Consider the following 26,671-nt stretch of genomic DNA (forward strand, 5'->3'; position numbering starts at 1 on the left):
GCAGGGAGACAGGACGGACAGCTGATCGTTCTCGCAGTAGCAGACCACGTGTAACAACACCTGCACAGGATCGGTATATCCGAACATCACACCTGCGGGACAGGTACAGGATGGCAACAACAACTACCTGAGTTACACCAGGAACCCACAATCCCTCCATCAGTGCTCAGACTGTCTGCAATAGGCTGAGAGAGGCTGGACTGAGGGCTTGTAGGCCTGTTGTAAGGCAGGTCCTCACCAGACATCACCGGAAACAATGTCGCCTATGTGCAATAAACCCACTGTCGCCGGAAAAGACAGGACTGGCAAAAAGTGCTCTTCACTGACAAGTCACGGTTTTGTCTCACCGGGGTGATGGTTGGATTCACATTTATCGTCGAAGGAATGAGCGTTACACCGAGGCCTGTACTCTAGAGCGGGATCGAGGGTGAGGGTCCGTCATGGTCTGGGGTGGCAGTGTGTCACAGCATTATTGGACTGAGCTTGTTGTCATTGTAGGCAATCTCAACGCTGTGTGTTACAGGGAAGACATCCTCCTCCCTCATGTGGTACCCTTCCTGCAGGCTCATCATGACATGACCCTCCAGCATGACAATGCCACCAGCCATAGTGCTCGTTCTGTGCGTGATTTCCTGCAAGACAGGAAAGTCAGTGTTCTTCCATGGCCAGCGAAGAGCCCGGATCACAATCCCATTGAGCACGTATGGGGACTGTTGGATCGGAGGGTGAGGGCTAGGGCCATTCCCCCCAGAAATATTTGGGAACTTGCAGGTGCCTTGGTGGAAGAGTGGGGTAACATCTCACAGCAAGAACTGACAAATCTGGTGCAGTCCATGAGAAGGAGCTGCAGTACTTAATGCAGCTGGTGGCCACACCAGATACTGACTGTCACTTTTGATTTTGACCTACCCTTTGTTCAGGGACACATTATTCAATTTCAGTTAGTCACATGTCTGTGGAACTTGTTCAGTTTATGTCTCAGTTGTTGAATCTTGTTATGTTCAGACAAATATTTACACATGTTAAGTTTGCTGAAAATAAACATGGTTGACAGTGAGAGGACGTGTGCCAGGAAGGAGTCATAGCCTAGCTGGCCTGATTCTCTGGAGCTACAGTCACACCTGGGTTAGACCCTAGGCCTCAGTGTCTATGTGTCTTTAACACACACACACACAATGGCCCATGAAGATGTATTTTTGTTTATGTTTTTTACCTTTATTTAACCAGGTAGGCAAGTTGAGAACAATTTCGACCTGGCCAAGATAAAGCAAAGCAGTTCGACACATTCAACGACACAGAGTTACACATGGAGTAAAACAAACATACAGTCAATAATACAGTAGAAAAATAAGTCCATATACAATGTGAGTGAAGGAGGTGGGCTAAGGGAGGTAAAGGCAAAACAAAGGCCATGGTGGCGAAGTAAATACAATATAGAAAGTAAAACATTGGAAGGGTAGATTTGCAGTGGAAGAATGTGCAAGGTAGAGATAGAAATAATGGGGTGCAAAGGAGCAAAATAAATACATAAATCTATACATTAGGTGGAGATGTAGTTGTTTGGGCTAAATTATAGTATACCAGTGACTGAGCCTATGATTGATTAGAGAAGGCCAGCCAACACTGGTATATAAATTGCAGTGGTACGTAAGGGTTTTGCAGTTTAAAATACATCTCAAAGCTCCATGGTAAAGGGTGTCAATTGATCTCAAACACTGAGCGGAAGCATTCATATATAAAACATCACCATAGTCTTGTATAAGCATAAATGTAGCTGATACTAGCCTCCTGGCTTCGAAAGAAAAACCGGCCTTATTCCTAAAATATAATCCCAAATCAGTTTCCATTTTTTTGTACGATGTTGAATATGTAATGTAAAATAGAGGCTGTCATCAATTAATATTCCAAGATATTTATATGAGGTTACAGTCTCAATCTCATTGCCCTGACAAGTAATAATAGGTGAAAGGTTCAGAGGTCTATTTCTTGCTTTAGAAAACAATATTAGTTTAGTTTTGTCAGTAATGAGGATAAGCTTCAACTGACACAAGGTATAAAAAGCAGTTTGCAAGTTCTGGGAACCTTTTGTGAGAGACGAGGCACAACAATAAGTTACAATATCATCAGCGTAAAATACCTGGATTTGGGTCTTAAAAGTGATTTTTTAAATTTGTTATTCCCTCCAGTCCCCTCCTGTGGCCCCACCAACGTGTCAGCCTTTGCCACAACCTCCAGCAGTATCCTGGTGCGCTGGTTTGAAGTACCAGAACCAGACCGGAATGGGCTGATCTTGGGATACAAGGTGTGTGAGGTGCTTAGTCATCACCCTCGCCTCCAAGAGGGATACAATACTGTACACAAAAATAATTCCATTACTCCCTCTCCCACTCTCTAATTCAACATCTTCCTTTTGCTCTTCTCTTCTTCCCTCTCTTCTCCACTCTTCTCATCTATCCTCTGTTTTCTTCTATTCTCTTCGCTTTCAGGTGTTGTATAGGGAGAAGGACTCTGACTCTTCCCTCCAGTTGTGGACAGTGGATGGGAACGCCAGCCACAGTGTCCAGCTGACTGGTCTGGGGAAATACGTCCTCTATGAGATCCAGGTCCTGGCCTTCACCCGCATCGGAGACGGCATGCCCAGCTCACCACTCATACTGGAGAGAACTCTGGACGACGGTATGCACTGGGCAGCATAATATATGCCTTTCTTAATGTATACTACCTGTAGGGCCCTTAGACATCAAGTAGTGGTGGATACAGGATATTTTCAAGCTTTCAAATAGCTTATCCAGAATTTGATATTATAGTATACCAATGCCCACTACCATTCAGTAAACCAATGCATCTGAAGTGAAGAAAGAGGTGTTAAATAGTCTAACCCCTCTGCCACTCTCTTGTCTCCAGTGCCCGGCCCTCCAGTGGGCATCCTGTTCCCTGAGGTCCGGACCACCTCGGTGCGTCTCATCTGGCAGTCCCCGTCCCAGCCTAATGGTATCATCCTGGGTATGTGGTTTGACCTTTGACCCTGACCAGACCTTTCACCTTTAACCTGTCCAGACTCCACAAGAATGACAACATCACCTTGACTATGATGATTTAGATATAACCAACTTTTGACCTAGCATCGTAGAACCAACCAGATATTTGTTAGAACCAACCAGATACTTGTGTTCACCATTATGTTTCAGGCAGGTTCAAAGGGCTCAAAGTAGAACTGCCAGAGTTGTTGCAATCAGCGCATTGGCCATATTGAAAAGACACAGAAATTGCAGCCACGACTCAAACTGCCCGTTGTTTTATTTGAAAAAATGTGGTCCTTTATAATGTCCACCACGCCTGTGGCCCCACAAACGTGTGGGGTAGCATGCCGAATATAGCATTTTAACATATTACAACAAAAGAGAGAAATAATATTTGTCCATCCTTTACTGCTATGCTAGCTTGCAGATGTGCATATTATGCTGTGACCCTAACTCCAAATAACAAAAACGTAGCTATAGATTGTTATAACATTTAAATGTCAAACATGTTTTTCATGTTTTTGCACTGCATGGATCACCAGTGCGGTTGAATGCAGCATTGATGTATGGTGCACTCAAAATGTATTGCAACGTCTGTTGAGTAGCCAGCCGAGGCTACTGCTCAAATCAAATCAAATCAAATGTATTAATATAGCCCTTCGTACATCAGCTGATATCGCCAAGTGCTGTACAGAAACCCAGCCTAAAACCCCAAACAGCAAGCAATGCAGGAAGTAGAAGCACGGTGGCTAGGAAAAACTCCCTAGAAAGGCCAAAACCTAGGAAGAAACCTAGAGAGGAACCAGGCTATGTGGGGTGGCCAGTCCTCTTCTGGCTGTGCCGTGTGGAGATTATAACAGAACATGGCCAAGCTGTTCAAATGTTCATACATGACGACCAGCATGGTCGAATAATAATAAGGCAGAACAGTTGAAACTGGAGCAGCAGCACGGCCAGGTGGACTGGGGACAGCAAGGAGTCATCATGTCATGTAGTCCTGAGGCATGGTCATAGGGCTCAGGTCCTCCGAGAGAGAGAAAGAAAGAGAGAAAGAGAGAATTAGAGAGCACACTTAAATTCACACAGGACACCGAATAGGACAGGAGAAGTACCCCAGATATAACAAACTGACCCTAGCCCCCCGGCACAAACTACTGCAGCATAAATACTGTAGGCTGAGACAGGAGGGGTCAGGAGACACTGTGGCCTATCCGAGGACACCCCCGGACAGGGCCAAACAGGAAGGATATAACCCCACCCACCAAATGTTGCTGGAATAAGACTACAGGTATGGTGTTTTGTTGCAGGTTTAGTTTTTGGTTATTTATTGTTGGTTATTTAAGTTTTATAAACCGAAGCCAGACTGCAACATTTTAGTAGCCCAGCTAGGACTGGCATGTGTCTGTACACTTAACCCTCCGCTACGCATTGTAAATGGGACACACGAAAGTAGCGTAGTTGAAGTTGAATTCACCTATGCGTGCGCATCAGGCTGTAATTTTATAAAGTTAATGACTCAACTGTTTACTAATTTATACACGCTTGTGTGTCCTATTCAGCCCGCGGGCTTTGTTTGACAAGTGCGCTGGCCTATTAGCCACGTTATGACTGACTTGTGATCATTGCCCTAACTAGTTTGATTGTATTGACATTCCCAGCCTTCCCAGTCGTCTTCCCGGTCGTCCGTTCTTGTTCAGAATATATTGAAACTGAAAGAAAGTATCCAGAATGGGTGGAGGCAGCAAACAATGTACCAGGCTGTGATTGACAACCCGACAGCAATGTGTTTTGGGACTACCAAGAAATGTGTTGGTGAATTATATTAATCATGCATTGAACTGCATCCATCTATTCTGCCAACAATGCCTTACTGTACATCATGGAATGTTGAGTCAAATGAAGATGTTTTTGAAGCATAAACTGAGTATTTGATATTTTTGACTGATATGATTGTCTGTTTGTCTGCAAAGTAGTTAAAACACTGTCAGTTCCACTTTAAAATGTGGGTGTCCATATCTTCTGAAGGAAATGTTGACAGACATTAAGGATAATCATCATATCTTCCGAAGGAAATGTTGACAGACATTACGTTTAATCATCAAGTTAATATAGTGTCTGACTCTGACTCTATGCTTTCATGTTGTGTTTTCTGTTTTCTCTTCTCAGCCTATCAGATCACGTATCGTCTGAACTCGACCAATAGCAACACGGCCACAGTGGACGTCTTAAACCCGAGTGCTCGCCAGTACATGGTGACTGGCCTGAAACAAGAGTCAGTGTACGTGTTCCGCATCACAGCCCAGACACGCAAGGGCTGGGGGGAGGCTGCAGAGGCACTGGTGGTCACTACCGAGAAGAGAGGTAAATGTGATTTGAAAGATATGTCAGATGACGTGTTATATCACATTAGTGTTTGAGTTATTGTACTTATTGAATATACCAAAAACATATGGAAAAGTTATAGTATGAGTTATTGTAGCTTATAGGACATTACAGAAATAATTGTGTATTTTGTGTACTTAGATCAAGTTTTATGTTACATTAGCATATGAGTTATTGTACTTATAGAGCATACCACAGAATACTGTCTACATGTGTTAGAGAGCAGACAGGTTTATTTTCTCAGGGTTGACACAAAATGTTAGAGTGGCTGGGCTAAGTCAGACAGTTACTGTAAACAACAGAGAATTCCATCGAGTTTAGAAGAAACACTCATCTGATAGTGGTTTACAGATTCAGCACATTGGTTTCTAATGAGTCATATTCGGCCCGGTTACATCTGCAGTAACAAGCTATTTGTTTAGTGTTTTTACACAAGCACTTGAAGTTAGTGAGTACTGTAGGCTAATGATATTGTGTGTGGTCATTTGTTTAACCTGATAAGAACTGACAGTACACAGTTCAAACTTTCTTTCTGTTATCGTAGAACTGTTGTTGTTAACCTTGTTAGCCTCTTTAACCCCCTCTGTTTTCCCCTCTCTCTTCCCCTCTTCCTCTGTCTCCCCCCCCCAGCTCGCCCTCAGCCCACCGGGCGTCCCATGGTGCCCCAAGAGAATGTTCAGGCCCGCAGCGTGTTGTTGTCATGGGAACCAGGCAGCGATGGCCTCTCTCCGGTCCGCTACTACACCGTGCAGCTGAGAGAACTGCCCGACAGCAACTGGACCGTCCACTCTGCCTCGGTCAACCACGAGTCTAGCTTCTACATAGTTGGCAGGTACATTATAGACCCTACCTAGCACCCTACCCAGTGCACTAACAGGGGTACATAGTGGAAGGTTTCCTGAGCTGAGATATTTGAGATATTTGCTTGGAAAAGCTGCACTTAGCCCTAAATGGAACTTGAAAGGTTGAAAAAAATCTTGTAACGACTGAGAATGATGTTGTCATGTGTTACATCTCTGTTGCTAGGCTGAAGCCCTTCATCTCCTACCAGTTTAGAGTGAAAGCCACCAACGACATAGGAGACAGTGAATACAGCGAGGAGAGTGAAGTTATCACCACACTACAGGACGGTAAGAGACTAGAACTGTTTTCAAGTTGTGATATCTTACTGCATTGAAAATACAGATCCTTGTGGACATCATTATCCACACATGATTTGGTATTCATTATCCTTGGATTTGCCACATTGACACATTTGTATGCAGGGGTTCTATAAAGTATGTTTTACATCAGTGTTGGGTTAGAGTTAATGTAATGCTGTGGTGAGGACATTATTGGCAGCAGCAGAATAGGTGATATCATCTTCACCATCTGTGGTTGCTGTGTGACGGGGGGGGGTGGCACTTAAAACCAAACAATGTCAACCGAGAAGAACTAACTTTAATTCAAGAAATGTTCTTCCTTCAAATCAATGTCATGCCCATATTTGACTTGTTTACCAGTGGGTGATATGTTCTTTTAGTTGTGTATGCTGTGAATACCACTGCTTTAGTTATTTGCACCTGGTGGTAGTCTCAACTAATTGTCCTCACTTTCAACCTTCTTTTCTTTTCTCTCCTTCTGTTGCAGCCCCTGACGAAGCCCCCACAATCCTCTCTGTCACACCACACACAACTACATCCGTGCTGATTCGCTGGCAGGTAATCACGTGGTGATTGGTCCTGATGTCTGTCTTCCTATCCGCAGTAAAAACCCAGTCATCTGTCAGTCAGTGGGTGGTAATGAGAGGGTAGCACGGTGAATAGGGTGTACTTAGACTGAGTGGAACACACACCTCCTCTCTCTAACACTAACACCTGAATTAGCAGGTCATAACGGGGAGATGGAGAGTTCCCAGGTTACTGCCTGTAGGAGTTTTACACCGAGACATCCAAACGAGACATCTCTTTCCCCTGTTCTCTCTCTCACTCCTCTCTTTTCCATTTGTTCTGGCCCTGTTATCTAATGTTTTACAACAGGGGAATTTCTGTCTGTGTGAGTCAGCCATGGATGAGATCCGGTTGTCTGGGGATTTTTGTCTGTGTGAGTCAGCCATGGATGAGCTCCGGTTTTCTGGGGATTTTTGAATCCTCCTTTATCTTAGTCCTGTTGTACACTGGCCATGCTTTGCCGGGGAGGGCTTGCCATAAATGGGATGATCGTAAAGCGAGTTATGAATTAAATATATTGTTATTTTTAATCAAATATCTAGTTAGCTTGCTCGGCTTTGTAAATATGACTGTCCGTGAAAAGACTATGTTGAACATGACCTAATGGTAGTCTCACGTTATGTATTGTCATCACAGCATCCGTCTGAGGAGAAGATTAACGGTATCCTCCTGGGTTTCCGGATACGATACCGGGAGCTCATGTACGACCGCCTCCGCAGCGTCTCCGTACGCACCGCCAACAGCCCCTCCAATACATGGACCGAGCTCAACTGTGAGTATTGTCCTAACCTCCCCACAATGCTCCTACAACCTCACATCAACCACCATCTCTCAAGAAGGCCACACAGAACTCCATCAGAAAGTGTACCAAACATTCTCCTATATTGTCTTCCTGTAACACTGGCTGTGCCTGACACCTGACACTACACTTCTTAGAATCAGTCCCTTCTAATAGTCTTCTACTATTTGCTCGGTCTGTGTGATGTTAGTGTGGGTTTCTATGTCTGTGTGATGTTTCATTTCTCTTTGATGAAGTTAGTGTGGGTTTCTATGTCTGTGTGATGTTTCATTTCTCTTTGATGAAGTTAGTGTGGGTTTCTATGTCTGTGTGATGTTTCATTTCTCTTTGATGAAGTTAGTGTGGGTTTCTATGTCTGTGTGATGTTTCATTTCTCTTTGATGAAGTTAGTGTGGGTTTCTATGTCTGTGTGATGTTTCATTTCTCTTTGATGAAGTTAGTGTGGGTTTCTATGTCTGTGTGATGTTTCATTTCTCTTTGATGAAGTTAGTATGGGTTTCTATGTCTGTGTGATGTTTCATTTCTCTTTGATGAAGTTAGTGTGGGTTTCTATGTCTGTGTGATGTTTCATTTCTCTTTGATGAAGTTAGTATGGGTTTCTATGTCTGTGTGATGTTTCATTTCTCTTTGATGAAGTTAGTGTGGGTTTCTATGTCTGTGTGATGTTTCATTTCTCTTTGATGAAGTTAGTATGGGTTTCTATGATTGTGTGGGTTTTTCACTGGTTCTTGCAGAACAGTCACATCAAATTGTATTTGTCACATTTGCCAAATACAACAGGTGTAGACTTTACAGTAAAATACTTACTTACAAGCCCTTAAGCAGAGTTTTTTAAGTAAGAAAATATTAGCTGCATTTTGTTATGTATACAGTGCCTTCGGAAATTATTCAGACACTGACTTTTTCCACATTTTGTTACGTTACAGCCTTATAAATGGATTCAATTCATTTTTTCCTCATCAATCGACACACAATACCCTATAATGACAAAAGTAAAACAGTTTTTTTGAAATGTTTGCAAATGTATAAAAAATTTAAAACAGTATTCAGATTTTGCTATGAGACTGGAAATTGAGCTCAGGTGCATCCTGTTTCCATTGATCATTGTTGAGTCCACCCGTGGTAAATTCAATTGATTGGACATGATTTGGAAAGGCACACACTGGTCTATATAAGGTCCCACAGTTGACAATGCATATCAGAGCAAAACCCAAGCTATGAGGTCAAAGGAATTGTCTGTAGAGCTCCGAGACAGTATTATGTCGAGGCACGGATCTGGGGAAGGGTACCAAAACATTTATGCAGCAAGGTCTCCAAGAACACAGTGGCCTCCATTATTCTTAAATGGAAGATATTTGGAAACACCAAGACTCTTCCTAGAGCTGGCTGCCTGGCCAAACTGAGCAATCGGGGGAGAAGGGATTTGGTCAGGGACGTGACCAACAACGCGATGGTCACTCTGACAGAGCTCCAGAGTTCCTTTGTGGAGATGGGAGAACCTTCCAGAATGACAAATGTCTCTGCAGCACTCCAACACTCAGGCGCTCATGGTAGAGTGGCCAGACAGAAGCTACTCCGCAGTAAAAGGCACATGGGGGAAAGAGGGATACCTAGTCAGTTGTACAACTGAAATGTGTCTTCCGCATTTAACCTAACCCCTCTGAAACAGAGAGGTGCGGGGGGGCTGCCTTGATCGACATCCACGTCTTCAGCGCCTGGGGAACAGTGCTCAGGGGCAGAACGACAGATTTTTACATTGTCAGCTCAGGGATTGGATCCAGCAACCTTTTGGTTACTGGCCCAACTCTCTAATGACATCCACTTGGAGTTTGCCAAAATGCACCTAAAGACTCTCAGACCATGAGAAACAAGATGTTCTGGTCTGATGAAACCAAGATTGAACTATTTGGCCTGAATGCCAAATGTCACGTCTGGAAGAAACCTGGCACAATCCCTATGGTGAAGCATGGGGGTGGCAGCATCCTGCTGTGTTTATGTTTTACAACGGCAGGGACTGGGAGACTACTCAGGATAGAGCAAAAGATGAACGGAGCATAGTACAGAGAGATCCTTGATGAAAACTTGCTCCAGAGCGCTCAGGACCTCAGACTGGGGCGAAGGTTCACCATCCAACAGGAGAATGACCCTAAGCACTGTCATGACGTGGCCCTTTCTGGATACAGATCGTGGCTTCCCCCTCTCTCACTCCTACACCCAGGTTCTGTTATCTCAGGTTGTAAAATTCTGGAGGAGACTCTCCCCCAGGCCATGCAGAAAGAGAGACATATACAGTGGGGAAAAAAAGTATTTAGTCAGCCACCAATTGTGAAAGTTCCCCCACTTAAAAGATGAGAGAGACCTGTAATATTCATCATAGGTACACTTCAATTATGACAGACAAAATGTGGGAAAAAATTCCAGAAAATCACATTGTATGATTTTTAATGAATTTATTTGCAAATTATGGTGGAAAGTAAGTATTTGGTCAATAACAAAAGTTTATCTCAAAACTTTGTTATATACCCTTTGTTGGCAATGACAGAGGTCAAACGTTTTCTGTAAGTCTTCACAAGGTTTTCACACACTGTTGCTGGTATTTTGGCCCATTCCTCCATGCAGATCTCCTCTAGAGCAGTGATGTTTTGGGGCTGTTGCTGGGCAACACGGACTTTCAACTCCCTCCAAAGATTTTCTATGGGGTTGAGATCTGGAGACTGGCTAGGCCACTCCAGGACCATGAAATGCTTCTTACGAAGCCACTCCTTCGTTGCCCGGGCGGTGTGTTTGGGGTCATTGTCATGCTGAAAGACCCAGCCACATTTCATCTTCAATGCCGTTGCTGATGGAAGGAGGTTTTCACTCAAAATCTCATGATACATGGCCCCATTCATTCATTCTCCACATTGCATAGCGAACACAAAACTATGAAATAACACATATAGAACCATTTAGCAACAAACAAGTGTTAAACAAATCGAAATACATTTCAGATTCAAATAGCCACCCTTTGCCTTGATTACTGGCTGCTTTTCCTTCACTCTGCTGTCCAACTCATCCCAAACCTTCTCAATTTGGTTGAGATCGGGTGATTGTGGAGGCCAGGTCATCTGATGCAGCACTCCACCACTCTCCTTCTTGGTCAAATAGCCCTTACACAGCCTGGAGGTGTGTTGGGTCATTGTCCTGTTGAAAAACAAATCATAGTCCCACTAAGCCCAAACCAGATGGGATGGCTTAACACTGCAGAATGCTGTTGTAGCTGTGCTGGTTAAGTGTGCCTTGAATTCTAAATAAATCACAAACAGTGCAACCAGCAAAGCACCCCCACACCATAACACCTCCTCTGTGCTTTACGGTCGGAAATACAAGTGGAGGTCATCCGTTCACACACACCGCGTGTCACAAAGACACGGCGGTTGGAACTAAAATCCTCCATTTTGGACCATTGCTCATGTTTCTTGGCCAAAACAAGTCTCTTCTTCTTATTGGTGTCCTTTAGTAGTGCTAGTGCAGCAATTTGTGCATTAAGGCCTGATTCACATAGTCTCCTCTGAACAGTTGATGTTGAGATGTGTCTGTTACTTGAAGCGTTTATTTGGGCTACAATTTCTGAGGTTGGTATCTCTAATGAACTTATTATTATTCCAACAAGGAACACAGACTGAGACCAAGGTCTCTTTTACAGCTGGGTCGTGCGTATTCATGTTTACACATAGAGTTTAGGTACAATGATTAAGAAACTACAAAAGACAAACAAATTGATTGCAGATAACACAAACAAATACAGCAACAGATTAAACACAGGTTATTCCCCTAACAGCACAAGAACTTGCACTACCTGAAACAGTTACAAGCAATACAAAAATACAAATCCTCCAATAAATATTTAAAATGGGCGACAAGAGTCTCAGGTTTAAGTTTAGGCTATTCCACAGGCAAGGAGCGTAACAGGAAAAGGCAGCCATACCCAACTCTGTGGAAATCACATGGGCCTCAAGTGTAATCCCTGTTTGAGACCTGGTTTTAGGAATTAGAACTATAATATTGATGAGTGATGATAAATAAGAAGGTAGCTTATTCAGAAGTGCTTTATAGACAAACACGAGAGCATGTTGTTCTTGTCTCACAGACAGTGAAGTCCAACCCACATTTTGATATAAAACACAGTGGTGAGTTCTGTAGCACCCGTAATAAACCTAAGTGCACAATGATAAGTAGCATCCAGCGATTTAAGTGTTGATGCCGTAGCATGCATGTAAATAATATCCCCATAATCTATAACAGACATAAAAGTAGCTTGCACAATGTGTCTTCTATTTGTAGAGGACAAGCATGTCCTGTTTCTATAGATGAAGCCTAGCTTGATTTTTAGCCGTTTACAAAGTTGGTCAATATGCATTTTAAAATCATTCAACCATGTTCATCATCCAACCATGTCCCTAAGTATTTATATGCAGAGACCTGATTAATTTGAGAACCATCTAAGCTCGTAAGTGTAAGTGAATTTCAACCAACATTTTGAACCTATTAAAAATCATTAAATGTGTTTTCTTTGCATTTAAAACAAGTTTCAGAGCTGTATAAAATACACTTGTAAAACTTAAAATATGTCTCCAATAGTGATAATGCTTGGTCATTTATCCTCTGCAGTTGAGGTAACTCTGGGTCTTCCATTCATGTGGTGGTCCTCATGAGGGCCAGTTTAATCATAGCGCTTGATGAAACTTTTATAGTTCTTTCCTGAAGCCCACGATCATCTACTTTGTTTTGTTGATGTTGAGTGAGAGGGTATTTTCCTGGCACCACACTCCCTGTTAGTCTTCTGCAAACTTGATGATTGAGTTGGAGGTGTGCGTGGCCATGCAGTCATGGGTGAACAGGGAGTACAGGAGGGGGCACCCTTTTGGGACCCAGTGTTAAGGATCAGCAAAGTGGAGATGTTGTTTCCTTCCTTCACCACCCATCAGGAAGTTCAGGACCCGGTTGTGCAGGGCATGGTCCAGACCCAGGGCCTCAAGCTTAATGATGAGCTTGGAGGGTACTTTGGGGTTGAATGCTGAGCTATAGTCAATAAACAGTATTCTTACATAGGTATTCCTCTTGTCCAGATGGGAAAAGGCAGTGTGCAGTCCAATGGCGATGGCATCATCTGTGGATCTATTGGGGCGGTAAGAAAATTAAAGTGGGTCTAGGGTATCAGGTAGGGTGGAGGTGATGTGATCCTTGACGAGTCTCTCGAAGCACTTCATGATGAGCGAAGTGAGTGCTACAGTATTTAGTTGAGTTACTTTTGCTTTCTTGGGTACAGGAACAATGGTGGCCATCTTGAAGCATGTGTGGACAGCAGACTGGGATAGGGAAAGATTTAATATGTCCGTAAACACTCCAGCCTGCTGGTCTGCGCATGCTCTGAGGACCCGGCTGGGATGCCATCTGGGCCGAAAAACCTGAAAATAGTGTGCAGCGACGCATCCCATCCAACCTGAAAGAGCTTGAGAGGATCTGCAGAGAAGAATGGGAGAAGCTCCCCAAAAGTGTGCCAATCTTGTAGCGTCATACCCAAGAAGACTCGAGGCTGTAATCACTTTCAAAGATGATTCAATAAAGTACTGAGTAAAGGGTCTGAGTACTTATGTAAATGTGATATTTCTGTTTTCTTTTTAGTATAAATATATATATTTTTTAAACATTTTTTTTGTCATTATGGGGTATTGTTTGTGGATTGATGAGGGGGAGAAAATATTTCATCCATTTTAGAATACGTAACAAAATGTAGAAAAAGCCAAGGGGTCTGAATTCTTTCCGAAGGCACTGTGTGTGTGTGTGTATATATATATATATATATATGTATACATGCAGTTGAAGTCGGAAGATTACATACACCTTAGTCAAATACATTTAAACTCAGTTTTTCACAATTCCTGCCATTTAATCCTGGTAAAAACTCCCTTCTTAGGTCAGTTAGGATCACCAATTCATTTTAAGAATGTGAAATGTCAGAATAATGGTGGAGAGAATGATTTATTTCAGCTTTAATTTCTTTCATCACAATCCCAGTGGGTCAGAAGTTTACATACTCTCAATTAGTATTTGGTAGCATTGGCTTTAAATTATTTAACTTGGGTCAAATATTTCAGGTAGCCTTCCACGAGCTTCCCACAATAAGTTGGGTGAATTTTGGCCCATTCCTCCTGACAGAGCTGGTGTAACTGAGTCAGGTTTTTTCAGTTCTGCCCACAAATTATATGATTGAGGTCAGGGCTTTGTGATGGCCACTCTAATACCTTGACTTTGTTGTCCTTAAGCCGGTTTGTCACAACTTTGGAAGTATGCTTGGGGTCATTGTCCATTTTGGAAAACCCATTTGCGACTAAGCTTTAACTTCCTGAATGATGTCTTGAGCTGTTGCTTCAATATATCCACATAATTTTCCTCCCTCATGATTAAATCGATTTCTTGAAGGGCACCAGTCCCTCCTGCAGCAAAGCATCCACAACATGATGCTGCCACCCCCGTGATTCACGGTTGGGATGGTGTTCTTCGGCTTGCAAGTCTCCCCCTTTTCCCTCCAAACATAACAATGGTCATTATGGCTAAACAGTTCTATTTTTGGACTTTTCTCCAAAAAGTTGGATCTTTCTCATCAAGTGCAGTTGCAAACCGTTTTCTGGCTTTTCTATGGCGGTTTTGGAGCAGTGGTTTCTTCCTTGCTGAGCAGCGTTTCAGTTACGTCGATATAGGACTCGTTTTACTGTGAATATAGATACTTTTGTACCTGTTTCCTCCAGCATCATCACAAGGTCCTTTGCTTTTGTTCTGGGATGATTTGCACTTTTCGCACCAAAGTACGTTCATTTCTAGGAGACAGAACACGTCTCCTTCCTGAGTGGTATGACGGCTGCATGGTCCCATGATGTTTATACTTGCGTGCTATTGTTTGTACAGATTAATGTGGTCCACGTGCCTGTATGACCTCCCTACAATGCCTGGGCATGCTCCTGATGAGGTGGCGGATGGTCTCCTGAGGGATCTCCTCCCAGACCTGGACTAAAGCATCCGCCAACTCCTGGACAGTCTGTGGTGCAACGTGGCGTTGGTGGATGGAGCTCGCTCAACCCACATGAGGTCTAGCATTGTCTTGCATTAGGAGGAACCCAGGGCCAATCGCACCAGCATATGGTCTCACAAGGGGTCTGAGGATCTCATCTCGGTACCTAATGGCAGTCAGGCTACCTCTGACGAGCACATGGAGGGCTGTGCGCCCCACAAAAGAAATGCCACCCCACACCATGACTTACCCACCGCCAAACCGGTCATGCTGGAGGATGTTGCAGGCAGCAGAACGTTCTCCACAGCATCTCCAGACTCTGTCACGTCTGTCACATGTGCTCAGTGTGAACCTGTTTTCATCTGTGAAGAGCACAGGGCGCCAGTGGCGAATTTGCCAATTTTGGTGTTCTCTGGCAAATGCCAAACGTCCTGCACGGTGTTGGGCTGTAAGCACAACCCCCACCTGTGGACGTTGGGCCCTCATACCACCCTCATGGAGTCTGTTTCTGACCGTTTGAGCAGACACATGCACATTTGTGGCCTGCTGGAGGTCATTTTGCAGGGCTCTGGCAGTGCTCCTCCTGCTCCTCCTTGCACAAAGGCAGAGGTAGCGGTACTGCTGCTGGGTTGTTGCCCTCCTACGGTCTCCTCCACGTCTCCTGATGTACTGGCCTGTCTCCTGATAGCGCCTCCATGCTCTGGACAGTACGAAGACAGACACAGCAAACCTTCTTGCCACACCTCGCATTGATGTGCCATCCTGGATGAGCTGCACTACCTGAGCCACTTGTGTGGGTTGTAGACTCCGTCTCATGCTACCACTAGAGTGAAAGCACCGCCAGCATTCAAAAGTGACCAAAACATCAGCCAGGAAGCATAGGAACTGAGAAGTGGTCTGTGGTCACCACCTGCAGAACCACTCCTTTATTGGGGGTGTCTTGCTAATTGCCTATAATTTCCACCTGTTGTCTATTCCATTTGCACAACAGCATGTGAAATTTATTGTCAATCAGTGTTGCTTCCTAATTGGACAGTTTGATTTCACAGAAGTGTGATTGACTTGGAGTTACATTGTGATGTTTAAGTGTTCCCTTTATTTTTTTGAGCAGTATATATGTGTGTGTGTATATATATGTGTGTATGTATATATGTGTGTGTGTATGTATATATATATGTATGTATGTATGTACGTACAGTGGGGCAAAAAAGTATTTAGTCAGCCACCAATTGTGCATGTTCTCCCACTTAAAAAGATGAGAGAGGCCTGTAATTTTCATCATAGGTACACTTCCAACTATGACAGACAAAATGAGGGAAAAAAATCCAGAAAATCACATTCTAGGATTTTCATGAATTTATTTGCAAATGATGGTGGAAAATAAGTATTTGGTCACCTACAAACAAGCAAGATTTCTGGCTCTCACAGACCTGTAACTTCTTCTTTAAGAAGCTCCTCTGTCCTCCATTTGTTACCTGTATTAATGGCACCTGTTTGAACTTGTTATCAGTATAAAAGACAACTGTCCACAACCTCAAACAGTCACACTCCAAACTCCACTATGGCCAAGACCAAAGAGCTGTCAAAGGACACCAGAAACAAAATTGTAGACCTGCACCAGGCTGGGAAGACTGAATCTGCAATAGGTAAGCAGCTTGGTTTGAAGAAATCAACTGTGGGAGCAATTATTAGGAAATGGATGACATACAAGACCACTGATAATCTCCCTCGGTCTGGGGCTCCACGCAAGATCTCACCCCGTGGGGTCAAAATGATCACAAGAATGGTGAGCAAAAATCCCAGAACCACACGGGGGGACCTAGTGAATGACCTGCAGAGAGCTGGGACCAAAGTAACAAAGCCTACAATCAGTAACACACTATGCCGCAAGGGACTCAAATCCTGCAGTGCCAGACGTGTCCCCCTGCTTAAGCCAGTACATGTCCAGGCCCGTCTGAAGTTTGCTAGAGAGCATTTGGATGATCCAGAAGAAGATTGGGAGAATGTCATATGGTCAGATGAAACCAAAATAGACCTTTTTGGTAAAAACTCAACTCGTTGTGTTTGGAGGACAAAGAATGCTGAGTTGCATCCAAAGAACACCATACCTACTGTGAAGCATGGGGGTGAAAACATCATGCTTTGTGGCTTTTTTTCTGCAAAGGGACCAGGAGGACTGATCCGTGTAAAGGAAATAATGAATGGGGCCAAGTATCGGGAGTGAAAACCTCCTTCCATCAGCAAGGGCATTGAAGATGAAACGTGGCTGGGTCTTTCAGCAAGACAATGATCCCAAACACACCGCCCGGGCAACGAAGGAGTGGCTCCGTAAGAAGCATTTCAAGGTCCTGGAGTGGCCTAGCCAGTCTCCAGATCTCAACCCCATAGAAGATCTTTGGAGGGAGTTGAAAGTCCGTGTTGCCCAGCAACAGCCCCAAAACATCACTGCTCTAGAGGAGATCTGCATGGAGGAATGGGCCAAAATACCAGTGTGTGAAAACCTTGTGAAGACTTACAGAAAACTTTTGACCTCTTGTCATTGCCAACAAAGGGTATATAACAAAGTATTGAGATAAACCAAATACTTATTTTCCACCATAATTTGCAAACAAATTCATTAAAAATCCTACAATGTGATTTTCTGGATTTTCTTTTCTAATTGTGTCTGTCATAGTTGAAGTGTACTACCTATGATGAAAATTACAGGCCTCTCCCATCTTTTTAAGTGGGAGAATTTGCACAATTGGTGGCTGACTAAATACTTTTTTGCCCCACTGTATGGATGTATGTATAAAAACAAAAACATAGATAATAAACACTGAGTAGCAGCAGCTTAAAACATGTCAATGCAAATAGTCTGGGTAACCATTTGATTAACTGCTTGGCTGTCTTATGGCTTGGGGGTAGAAGCTGCAAAGGAGACTTTTGGACCTATACTTGGCACTGCGGTACCACACTAACAAAATAACATGTCTCTTCTCTACCCCCCTCTCTCTTTTGACTTCTGACTCTCTCTCCTATTCATGTTTGACCCATCACCCTCACAGCCCCCTACAGCGTGAGAAACCTGAGCGAGTCCTCTCTCACCCAGTATGAGCTGGATAGTAAGTCCTCACAGGCCTGCCTGCATCTCACACACTCTGTCTCACACACTCTGTCTCACACACTCTGTCTCACACACTCTGTCTCACACACTCTGTCTCACTGCTGATGAAACAGTCTGTCTCACTGCTGATGAAACTCAATCGGTCTCACTGCTGATGAAACTCAATCGGTCTCACTGCTGATGAAACTGCTGATGAAACTCAACCTGTCTCACTGCTGATGAAACTCAATATGTCTCACTGCTGATGAAACTCAATCTGTCTCACTGCTGATGAAACTCAATATGTCTCACTGCTGATGAAACTCAATATGTCTCACTGCTGATGAAACTCAACCTTTCTCACTGCTGATGAAACTCAACCTTTCTCACTGCTGATGAAACTCAACCTTTCTCACTGCTGATGAAACTCAACCTTTCTCACTGCTGATGAAACTCAATCCGTCTCACTGCTGATGAAACACATACTGAAGAGCACAGTGCCCTAGTGCTGGTAGACAAACACACATACACATTCACACCACACACAATTTAGTCATAAAGCAGAAATAAGTTACTCAGTGTGTTATCTGTAGCCATGTATATGATACAGTCAGCTGCCTTGAGTTGGAGTCATGAGGTAATGTGTATGATACAGTCAGCTGCCTTGAGTTGGAGTCATGAGGAAATATATATGATACAGTCAGCTGCCTTGAGTTGGAGTCATGAGGAAATGTACATGATACAGTCAGCTGCCTTGAGTTGGAGTCATGAGGTAATGTATATGATACAGTCCGCTGCCTTGAGTTGGAGTCATGAGGTAATGTATATGATACAGTCAGCTGCCTTGAGTTGGAGTCATGAGGTAATGTATATGATACAGTCCGCTGCCTTGGGTTGGAGTCATGAGGTAATGTACATGATACAGTCCGCTGCCTTGAGTTGGAGTCATGAGGTAATGTATATGATACAGTCCGCTGCCTTGAGTTGGAGTCATGAGGTAATGTACATGATACAGTCCGCTGCCTTGAGTTGGAGTCATGAGGTAATGTATATGATACAGTCAGCTGCCTTGAGTTGGAGTCATGAGGAAATGTACATGATACAGTCAGCTGCCTTGAGTTGGAGTCATGAGGTAATGTATATGATACAGTCCGCTGCCTTGAGTTGGAGTCATGAGGTAATGTATATGATACAGTCAGCTGCCTTGAGTTGGAGTCATGAGGTAATGTATATGATACAGTCAGCTGCCTTGAGTTGGAGTCATGAGGTAATGTACATGATGCAGTCAGCTGCCTTGAGTTGGAGTCATGAGGTAATGTATATGATACAGTCAGCTGCCTTGAGTTGGAGTCATGAGGTAATGTATATGATACAGTCAGCTGCCTTGAGTTGGAGTCATGAGGTAATGTACATGATACAGTCAGCTGCCTTGAGTTGGAGTCATGAGGTAATGTATATGATACAGTCAGCTGCCTTGAGTTGGAGTCATGAGGTAATGTATATGATACAGTCCGCTGCCTTGAGTTGGAGTCATGAGGTAATGTATATGATACAGTCCGCTGCCTTGAGTTGGAGTCATGAGGTAATGTATATGATACAGTCAGCTGCCTTGAGTTGGAGTCATGAGGTAATGTATATGATGCAGTCAGCTGCCTTGAGTTGGAGTCATGAGGTAATGTATATGATACAGTCAGCTGCCTTGAGTTGGAGTCATGAGGTAATGTATATGATACAGTCCGCTGCCTTGGGTTGGAGTCATGAGGTAATGTACATGATACAGTCCGCTGCCTTGAGTTGGAGTCATGAGGTAATGTATATGATACAGTCCGCTGCCTTGAGTTGGAGTCATGAGGTAATGTATATGATACAGTCAGCTGCCTTGAGTTGGAGTCATGAGGTAATGTATATGATACAGTCCGCTGCCTTGAGTTGGAGTCATGAGGTAATGTATATGATACAGTCAGCTGCCTTGAGTTGGAGTCATGAGGAAATGGAAAGTGAAACTAAGTCTAATGGAGTTGTTGCCACATGCTTTGTTTGTCTGTTCTGACAGTGTGCTCAAACAGACCACTACGTGAGCCCTGATTTAAAGACTCTCTGTCTATGTGGTTGCATTGTATTTTCAATAAGAATCGCTGGTAGATTTACTTGTCCATTCCAAGTCTCATGAGCTCATGAACTTGTATTTGTTTTGTTAAGCAGCGCAAAGCCAGACGGTCACATATTTCAGGGTATTGCTTTCCAGTACGCAATAACAACTCAATTACATCCTTGGATAGACTCTAACTGTATTTTCTGGCATGTATTGGTCGCCCCCACAAAATAGTTTTCTAACCTCTGGGTCCTTTCTGGTGAAATAAAAGTGAAATTAAATATTGTGCTGGGTTGTTGGTTAATGTCAGTGTTGTTCCTTGTTCCCCAGACCTGAGCAAACACAAGCGCTATGAGATCAGGATGAGTGTGTATAACGCCGTGGGGGAGGGACCAACCAGCACACCACAGGAAGTGTTTGTAGGAGAAGCAGGTAAGTCGCAGAGTGAGGGAGTGAGGTTACACACACACACACACACACACACACACACACACACACACACAATCTATCTCTCTCTTTCTCTCTGCTTTTCTTGTCATTTCAATCATCACCTCAACGGAGGACCTGAATAGTAGAACTATAGACTATCTGACCTCCCTGAACAGGAGAACTATAGATTATCTGACCTCCCTGAACAGGAGAACTATAGACTATCTGACCTCCCTGAACAGGAGAACTATAGACTATCTGACCTCCCTGAACAGGAGAACTATAGACTATCTGACCTCCCTGAACAGGAGAACTATAGACTATCTGACCTCCCTGAACAGGAGAACTATAGATTATCTGACCTCCCTGAACAGGAGAACTATAGATTATCTGACCTCCCTGAACAGGAGAACTATAGACTATCTGACCTCCCTGAACAGGAGAACTATAGACTATCTGACCTCCCTGAACAGGAGAACTATAGACTATCTGACCTCCCTGAACAGGAGAACTATAGACTATCTGACCTCCCTGAACAGGAGAACTATAGACTATCCGACCTCCCTGAAGGCAGGGTGATTATTCTGCTTGTCAAGCTGCTTTTGGCAAACATCTATTGAATTGGTACCATTAAGTTCATTCAGGTTTCAGGATACATTCACTTTTCTTAAATCTCCATGTCTTTGACTGTGAGAGCCTGGGAGTGTACAGTGAGGATGGTTCTCCCTGTTCTCAGCCAAACAGCTACCAGTCCACACACAGGCAGATAGACAATGGTGCTGTAGTGTTTCCAGGAACAGTGAGGGAAAAAAAAACACTGGAAAGGGTTTCACTGAAATCTATTCTGTTTTTAATGTTGTTTCTTGCTTGATTTATCATCTTGACTTTTTTCACAGTACCCACCGCCCCACCTCAGAACGTGGCCATCCAATCAGCAACGGCCACCCAGCTGGACGTGACGTGGGAGCCTCCTCCATTGGACTCTCAGAACGGAGACATCCAGGGATACAAGGTGAAGAGGAGGGTTTCACAAGGATGGAGTTACCATAGAATTCTTATCATTTAAATAATTCCAATCGAAGTCATTCAAATGTAATGGCAGTTACACATGTTTGCTTCTCTTTAATCCCAGTGGGATTTAAAGGCCATCTTTGCTGTGGCTTAAGATGTGTCTGTTCTCCATATCTCCTCCTTCTTCTCCCTCCAGGTGTACTTCTGGGAGATCCAGCACAAGAATGAGACGGAGAGACTGCGCACCCTTTTCCTGCCAGAGGGAGGGGTCAAGCTGAAGAACCTGACTGGATACACCACCTACATGATCAGTGTGGCCCTCTTCAACGCAGCAGGGGACGGGCCCCGAAGCCCACCAACCAGGGGCCGTACACAACAGGCTGGTAAGGGTGGGACACACACAGATACACACACACACACAGGAGCTGTCTATCTTAACATGAAAAGAAAGCAATTCTATTGACTCAAATTCCTCCTCCAACTCTTACAAACCATCCAGGGATTTCTATCTGTGAGCTTTTAGACAATGCACCTAATTGTTGCTGTCAGCATGCCAAGCCAGGAATGTTAGAAACCACACAACATAAACATCATTTACCTTTCAATTTCCTCTTTCAGTCTCTTGACTCATCCGCTGGTTCCCTGGACAGTCATGTTTGGTATAAGATGGTATGAAAATGTTTAGAGGCTAAAAGTAATTTTTTTCTCGAAGCTCCTTCCTGTGGTTTCTTGGAAATGCTTCGTCTCTGGCTCAGTGTTCTAAATAGCAACAGAAGACAGTCGCCAGATAGTTTTTCCCTCCAAAGGTCTTCCTCCCTCCCTTCTGAACAGTCACTGTAGAAATGTGTGTTTCATCCGATCCCCTCATAAAAAGGAAAATGTTTGCAGTTTACTGTGTTTGATATCTCAAGAGGGAGTGGAGGGGTGTAAGTGGGTGGTAGATACAGAGGGCTCTAGCCTTTTTGGTGGAAAAGACGGAAGCAGGTGACAAGCGTGTTGAGGAGAAGAGATGCACAGGTCTGGTAAGCAGGAGGCTCATCACACAATGAAGCCTGTTTTTCACAGGACTGATAGCAGAAGGCTCATAACACAAATGAGTGCTGTGTTGGATGTACTGTGTTAGTGTCACAAGCTCATCTATGGCACTGTAGCCTATAGAGACTGGAGCCTGATGATATGATGGCTGTCATGGGGATAGACAATGACTAAAAACAAACAACATATCCTAAATTGTTTTTGCAATTTCTTTCCAATCTTCAAAATAGAAATCATAACTCAAATTGTCCTGTGTTCTGAGGCCATCATAAAAAGGCTGTCAAAGTACACAATCCAAGATGTAGCACTACTGTCTATGGCCCCTAACCCGTAACATTTGACCCCTAACCTCTGACCTGTGTGTCCTCTGAACTCCAGCCCCCAGCGCTCCCAGCTTCATCCACTTCAGTGAGCTGACTACCACGTCAGTCAACGTGTCCTGGGGTGAGCCCACCTACCCCAACGGCATTCTAGAGGGCTACCGGCTGGTCTACGAGCCCTGCACCCCTGTTGACGGTAAGCCACCCATCTCGTCATGTCCCACATCTCACATTTGACAATTCACAACGAATGCACATTTCTGAATATGCATCCCAAATGACACCCCATTTCCTATGTAGTGCACTATTTTTGCCCTATATAGAGAGTAGATTGTCATTTGGGACAAGAGCTCAGTCTCACTGTTTGTGGCTAAACATCAACGATCCAAATAACTTAACTACATTGAAAACGACATTTTTTCATTACTGAATGAGTGGTGGCCTTCATTTCGTGTGTTGACACCAAATAATATGCTGAATCATTTGATAATGTTACTATGTTAACCCTTTTCATTCATTTCCCATGTACGTCCCAACAACTGTTGGACTTTGCCTATGTCAGTGTGTGTGTTTTTGTGTTTCATGTTGTTCCAATTCATTCTCTGGGTATTAGCCCCATTTTAAATGTGGTGTGTTTGTCTAGAATCTTCCGTGGCCTGTGCCGACTGTCTTCACTCCCCCTCCCCCCCAGGCGTCAGTAAGATAGTGACGGTGGACGTCAAAGGGGCCCCGTTCTGGATGAAGATCAAGGACCTGGCTGACGGGGTGACCTACAACTTCAGGATCCGGGCCAAGACGTTCATATACGGGCCTGAGGTGGAGGCTAACATCACCATGGGGCCTGGGGAAGGTTTGTCTATCTTTGGCTGTGTTTATAGTTCAGCGAGGCCCAAATTCTAACTTGCAAAATGCCCCCTTTTGTTAAATGTATTTAACTAGGCAAGTCAGTTAAGAACAATTTCTTATTTACAATGACGTCCTAGGAACAGTGGGTTACCTGCCTTGTTCAGGGGCAGAACAACAGATTTTTACCTTGTCAGCTCGGGGATTTGATCTAGCAACCTTTCGGCTACTGGCCCAACCCTCTACCCACAAGGTTACCTGCCGCCCCACTTAGCTCAACATTCTGTGCAAATCTTCAATTAACATCAATGCATGATTAACAAATGTCAGTGTGCTGGTCTCAATTTAAGATTAGGCCCTGAATGTGCCATAATATTTTTTAAAGTATATTGAGGCTGCCTGACCCTAAAACCTTTCTCTAACCGTTGACCCCACGCAGGAGCCCCGGGCCCCCCTGGAGAGCCTTTCATCTCTCGGTACGGCTCAGCTCTTACCATCCACTGGTCCAACGGTGACCCCGGGAGTTCGCCTATCACACACTACGTCATCGAGGCCAGACCTTCAGGTATATACACCCAACACATGACATAGTGGACACCACTGCTTAACGTATTCTTTTTAGCTTCTAGTGGAACTAAGATCCTCAGCAGTGCATCTGCAGTGAACCCTGTCCAGGTTCACATACTGGACACTTCCAGATTGATTCACGTTTCACATTCTTTCCAATCATGCAATCTCTTAGCCCGGCCTGATGCTTGCTTGGACAGAAATAATCTGTCTAAGATTAGAGTGTCAATGTGTTTCCACAGATGGTGATGCTCATTCTCTATTCTTTTAATTGAGTATTGATTGAGGTGCAGCAGAGCTTGAGACGTAGTATCACATTTCATCTGTGATTGGGAAAGTGGGGAAAGGGGATACCTAGTCAGTTGCACAACTGAATGCATTCAACTGAAATGTGTCTTCCGCATTTAACCTAACCCCTCTGAATCAGAGGGGGGCTGCCTTAATCAACGTCCACGTCATCGGTGCACAGGGACAGCCGTACAGAGGGAATACATGGATGATGGATGTAGGGAGGGAGGCACAGAGGGAGGGATGGATTTCACTATCCGTTGGGGGCACTAAGCCCCAGATGTTGAGAGTATGGGACTGACTGACATGGTGGGAAACCCAATTAGGCAGCAGAGGCTTAGCTTCGTATGGATTACATTGATCTCCCTAGAGCAGGGCTATTCAACCTTTTGGTTTTCTGGTCTACCTGATACTTAATTTCACACTCCTTGTGTCCCAGGTCTAAATCAGTCCCTGACCAGAGGGGAACAATGGGAAAATGGAGGTCCAGAGATGAGTTTGGGGGCCTTAGAGGATGATTAGAATGCCACAAACACATACCCATAAACCCCAACACCCCTGACCTGATCTTATCCTAATATCCTGCCACTGTCCAAGTGACCCTGCCCCTAACCACATCAGTACGACTAGTCAGCTCTTCTTGTTACTAGTGCACAGTCTGTCATAGTCAGGAAAAACTGCTGGCGTTACAACACATTCAATTGATCCTTCATATCTTCACTTCTTCCCTACTGACATAAACGTTACATAAACTCTGGTGTTGGCTGATGTTCTTGAGCACTCCATGAACGCTGTCAACTCCAAATAATATATATGGTTATTAGCACTTAGCCCTTATGGATTCTGGCAGCCATTGCAAAAGGAAACTTGAAACATCGCATAATAGTCCCTCTTGTGAATCATACCTACCCATGTTTTAGATCCGTTTTTGTACCTCTCAAAGACCAGAGAGCCCCATATGGAAGCTGTAAAATATATAACTTGCATAATGTGTATGTGATATGAGTTACCTTGGACATTGTCAGATTGTGTTCATACTATAGGCTTTTAAATAAGCTTTTATATCAATGAGTCTGGTTTACCACTATATTTTGTCATGTCTGATTACTACTCATTGAAATACATTCTACTTCTTCTACTCTGCCAACAGATGAGGGCTTGTGGGATATCTTGATCAAGGACATCCCAAAGGAAGTGACGTCATACGCCTTCAACATGGACATTCTGAAGCAAGGGGTTAGTTATGACTTCCGGGTTATTGGCGTGAACGACTATGGCTACGGGTCTCCTAGTCCACCCTCAGCCTCCATATCTGGTGAGTTATTTCATATATCTACAGTATGTCCCAGATGTCACCCTATTCCCTAGTACACTACTTCTGGCCAGGGCTCATAGGGGTGTCATTTGGAGGACACACAAGCCATTGAGCTTGAGGTTTTCATGTTAATCAATGACAATATTACTTCATTATATAGAATATAAGACTAATCAGTATAACAGAAATGTACCACAGTCATTTTCAGATGCTACCTTTGCATCAGTGCTCCCTGTCCTTGTGTTTAGTCCAGTTGTTATATGTGTTCTTCTCCTCCAGCCAAAAAGGTGGCGCCATTCTACGAGGAGTGGTGGTTCTTGGTGGTGGTGGCCCTGGTAGGTCTTATCTTCATCCTCCTTCTGGTCTTCATCCTCATCATCAGAGGACAGAGCAAGAAGTACGCCAAGAAATCTGACTCAGGTGAGAGGCAGAGACGAAGATGTCATTGACCTGATATTACTAGGCAACAAGCTATTTGTTATGGTTATGGTTTGGTTTTGGGTAGTATGGAGAGAGGGAGGGAGGGAGAGTGAGTGATAGAGGGAGAGGAAAGAGGGGAAAGGAGAGAGATCTATAGAGGGGGAGTATAGTAGAGGGGGAGTATAGTAGAGGGGGAGTGTAGTAGAGGGGGAGTGTAGTAGAGGAGGAGTATAGTAGAGGAGGAGTATAGTAGAGGAGGAGTGTAGTAGAGGAGGAGTGTAGTAGAGGAGGAGTATGGTAGAGGAGGA

The 26,671-nt window shown here is 44.0% G+C and overlaps 1 protein-coding gene across 1 annotated transcript in view; it reads left to right on the top strand.

The window, feature by feature from the left end:
- LOC112246397 (protein sidekick-2-like) overlaps window positions 1-26,671 on the top strand; it is a 184,490-nt gene that overhangs the window by 129,695 nt on the left and 28,124 nt on the right. Inside the window, exons 25-41 of the mRNA XM_042327072.1 lie at window positions 2,187-2,302; window positions 2,487-2,676; window positions 2,905-3,003; window positions 5,187-5,381; window positions 6,033-6,234; window positions 6,429-6,532; window positions 7,032-7,102; window positions 7,748-7,883; window positions 18,006-18,062; window positions 20,466-20,567; window positions 21,461-21,576; window positions 21,772-21,958; window positions 22,989-23,126; window positions 23,574-23,780; window positions 24,213-24,338; window positions 25,779-25,943; window positions 26,223-26,363. Coding sequence (XP_042183006.1) covers window positions 2,187-2,302; window positions 2,487-2,676; window positions 2,905-3,003; window positions 5,187-5,381; window positions 6,033-6,234; window positions 6,429-6,532; window positions 7,032-7,102; window positions 7,748-7,883; window positions 18,006-18,062; window positions 20,466-20,567; window positions 21,461-21,576; window positions 21,772-21,958; window positions 22,989-23,126; window positions 23,574-23,780; window positions 24,213-24,338; window positions 25,779-25,943; window positions 26,223-26,363 — 2,352 coding nt within the window. The remainder of the gene's footprint in view (window positions 1-2,186; window positions 2,303-2,486; window positions 2,677-2,904; window positions 3,004-5,186; window positions 5,382-6,032; window positions 6,235-6,428; window positions 6,533-7,031; window positions 7,103-7,747; window positions 7,884-18,005; window positions 18,063-20,465; window positions 20,568-21,460; window positions 21,577-21,771; window positions 21,959-22,988; window positions 23,127-23,573; window positions 23,781-24,212; window positions 24,339-25,778; window positions 25,944-26,222; window positions 26,364-26,671) is intronic.

The sequence above is a fragment of the Oncorhynchus tshawytscha genome, linkage group LG01 (genome assembly GCF_018296145.1).
Source record: "Oncorhynchus tshawytscha isolate Ot180627B linkage group LG01, Otsh_v2.0, whole genome shotgun sequence".
Taxonomy (NCBI): Eukaryota; Metazoa; Chordata; class Actinopteri; order Salmoniformes; family Salmonidae; genus Oncorhynchus; species Oncorhynchus tshawytscha.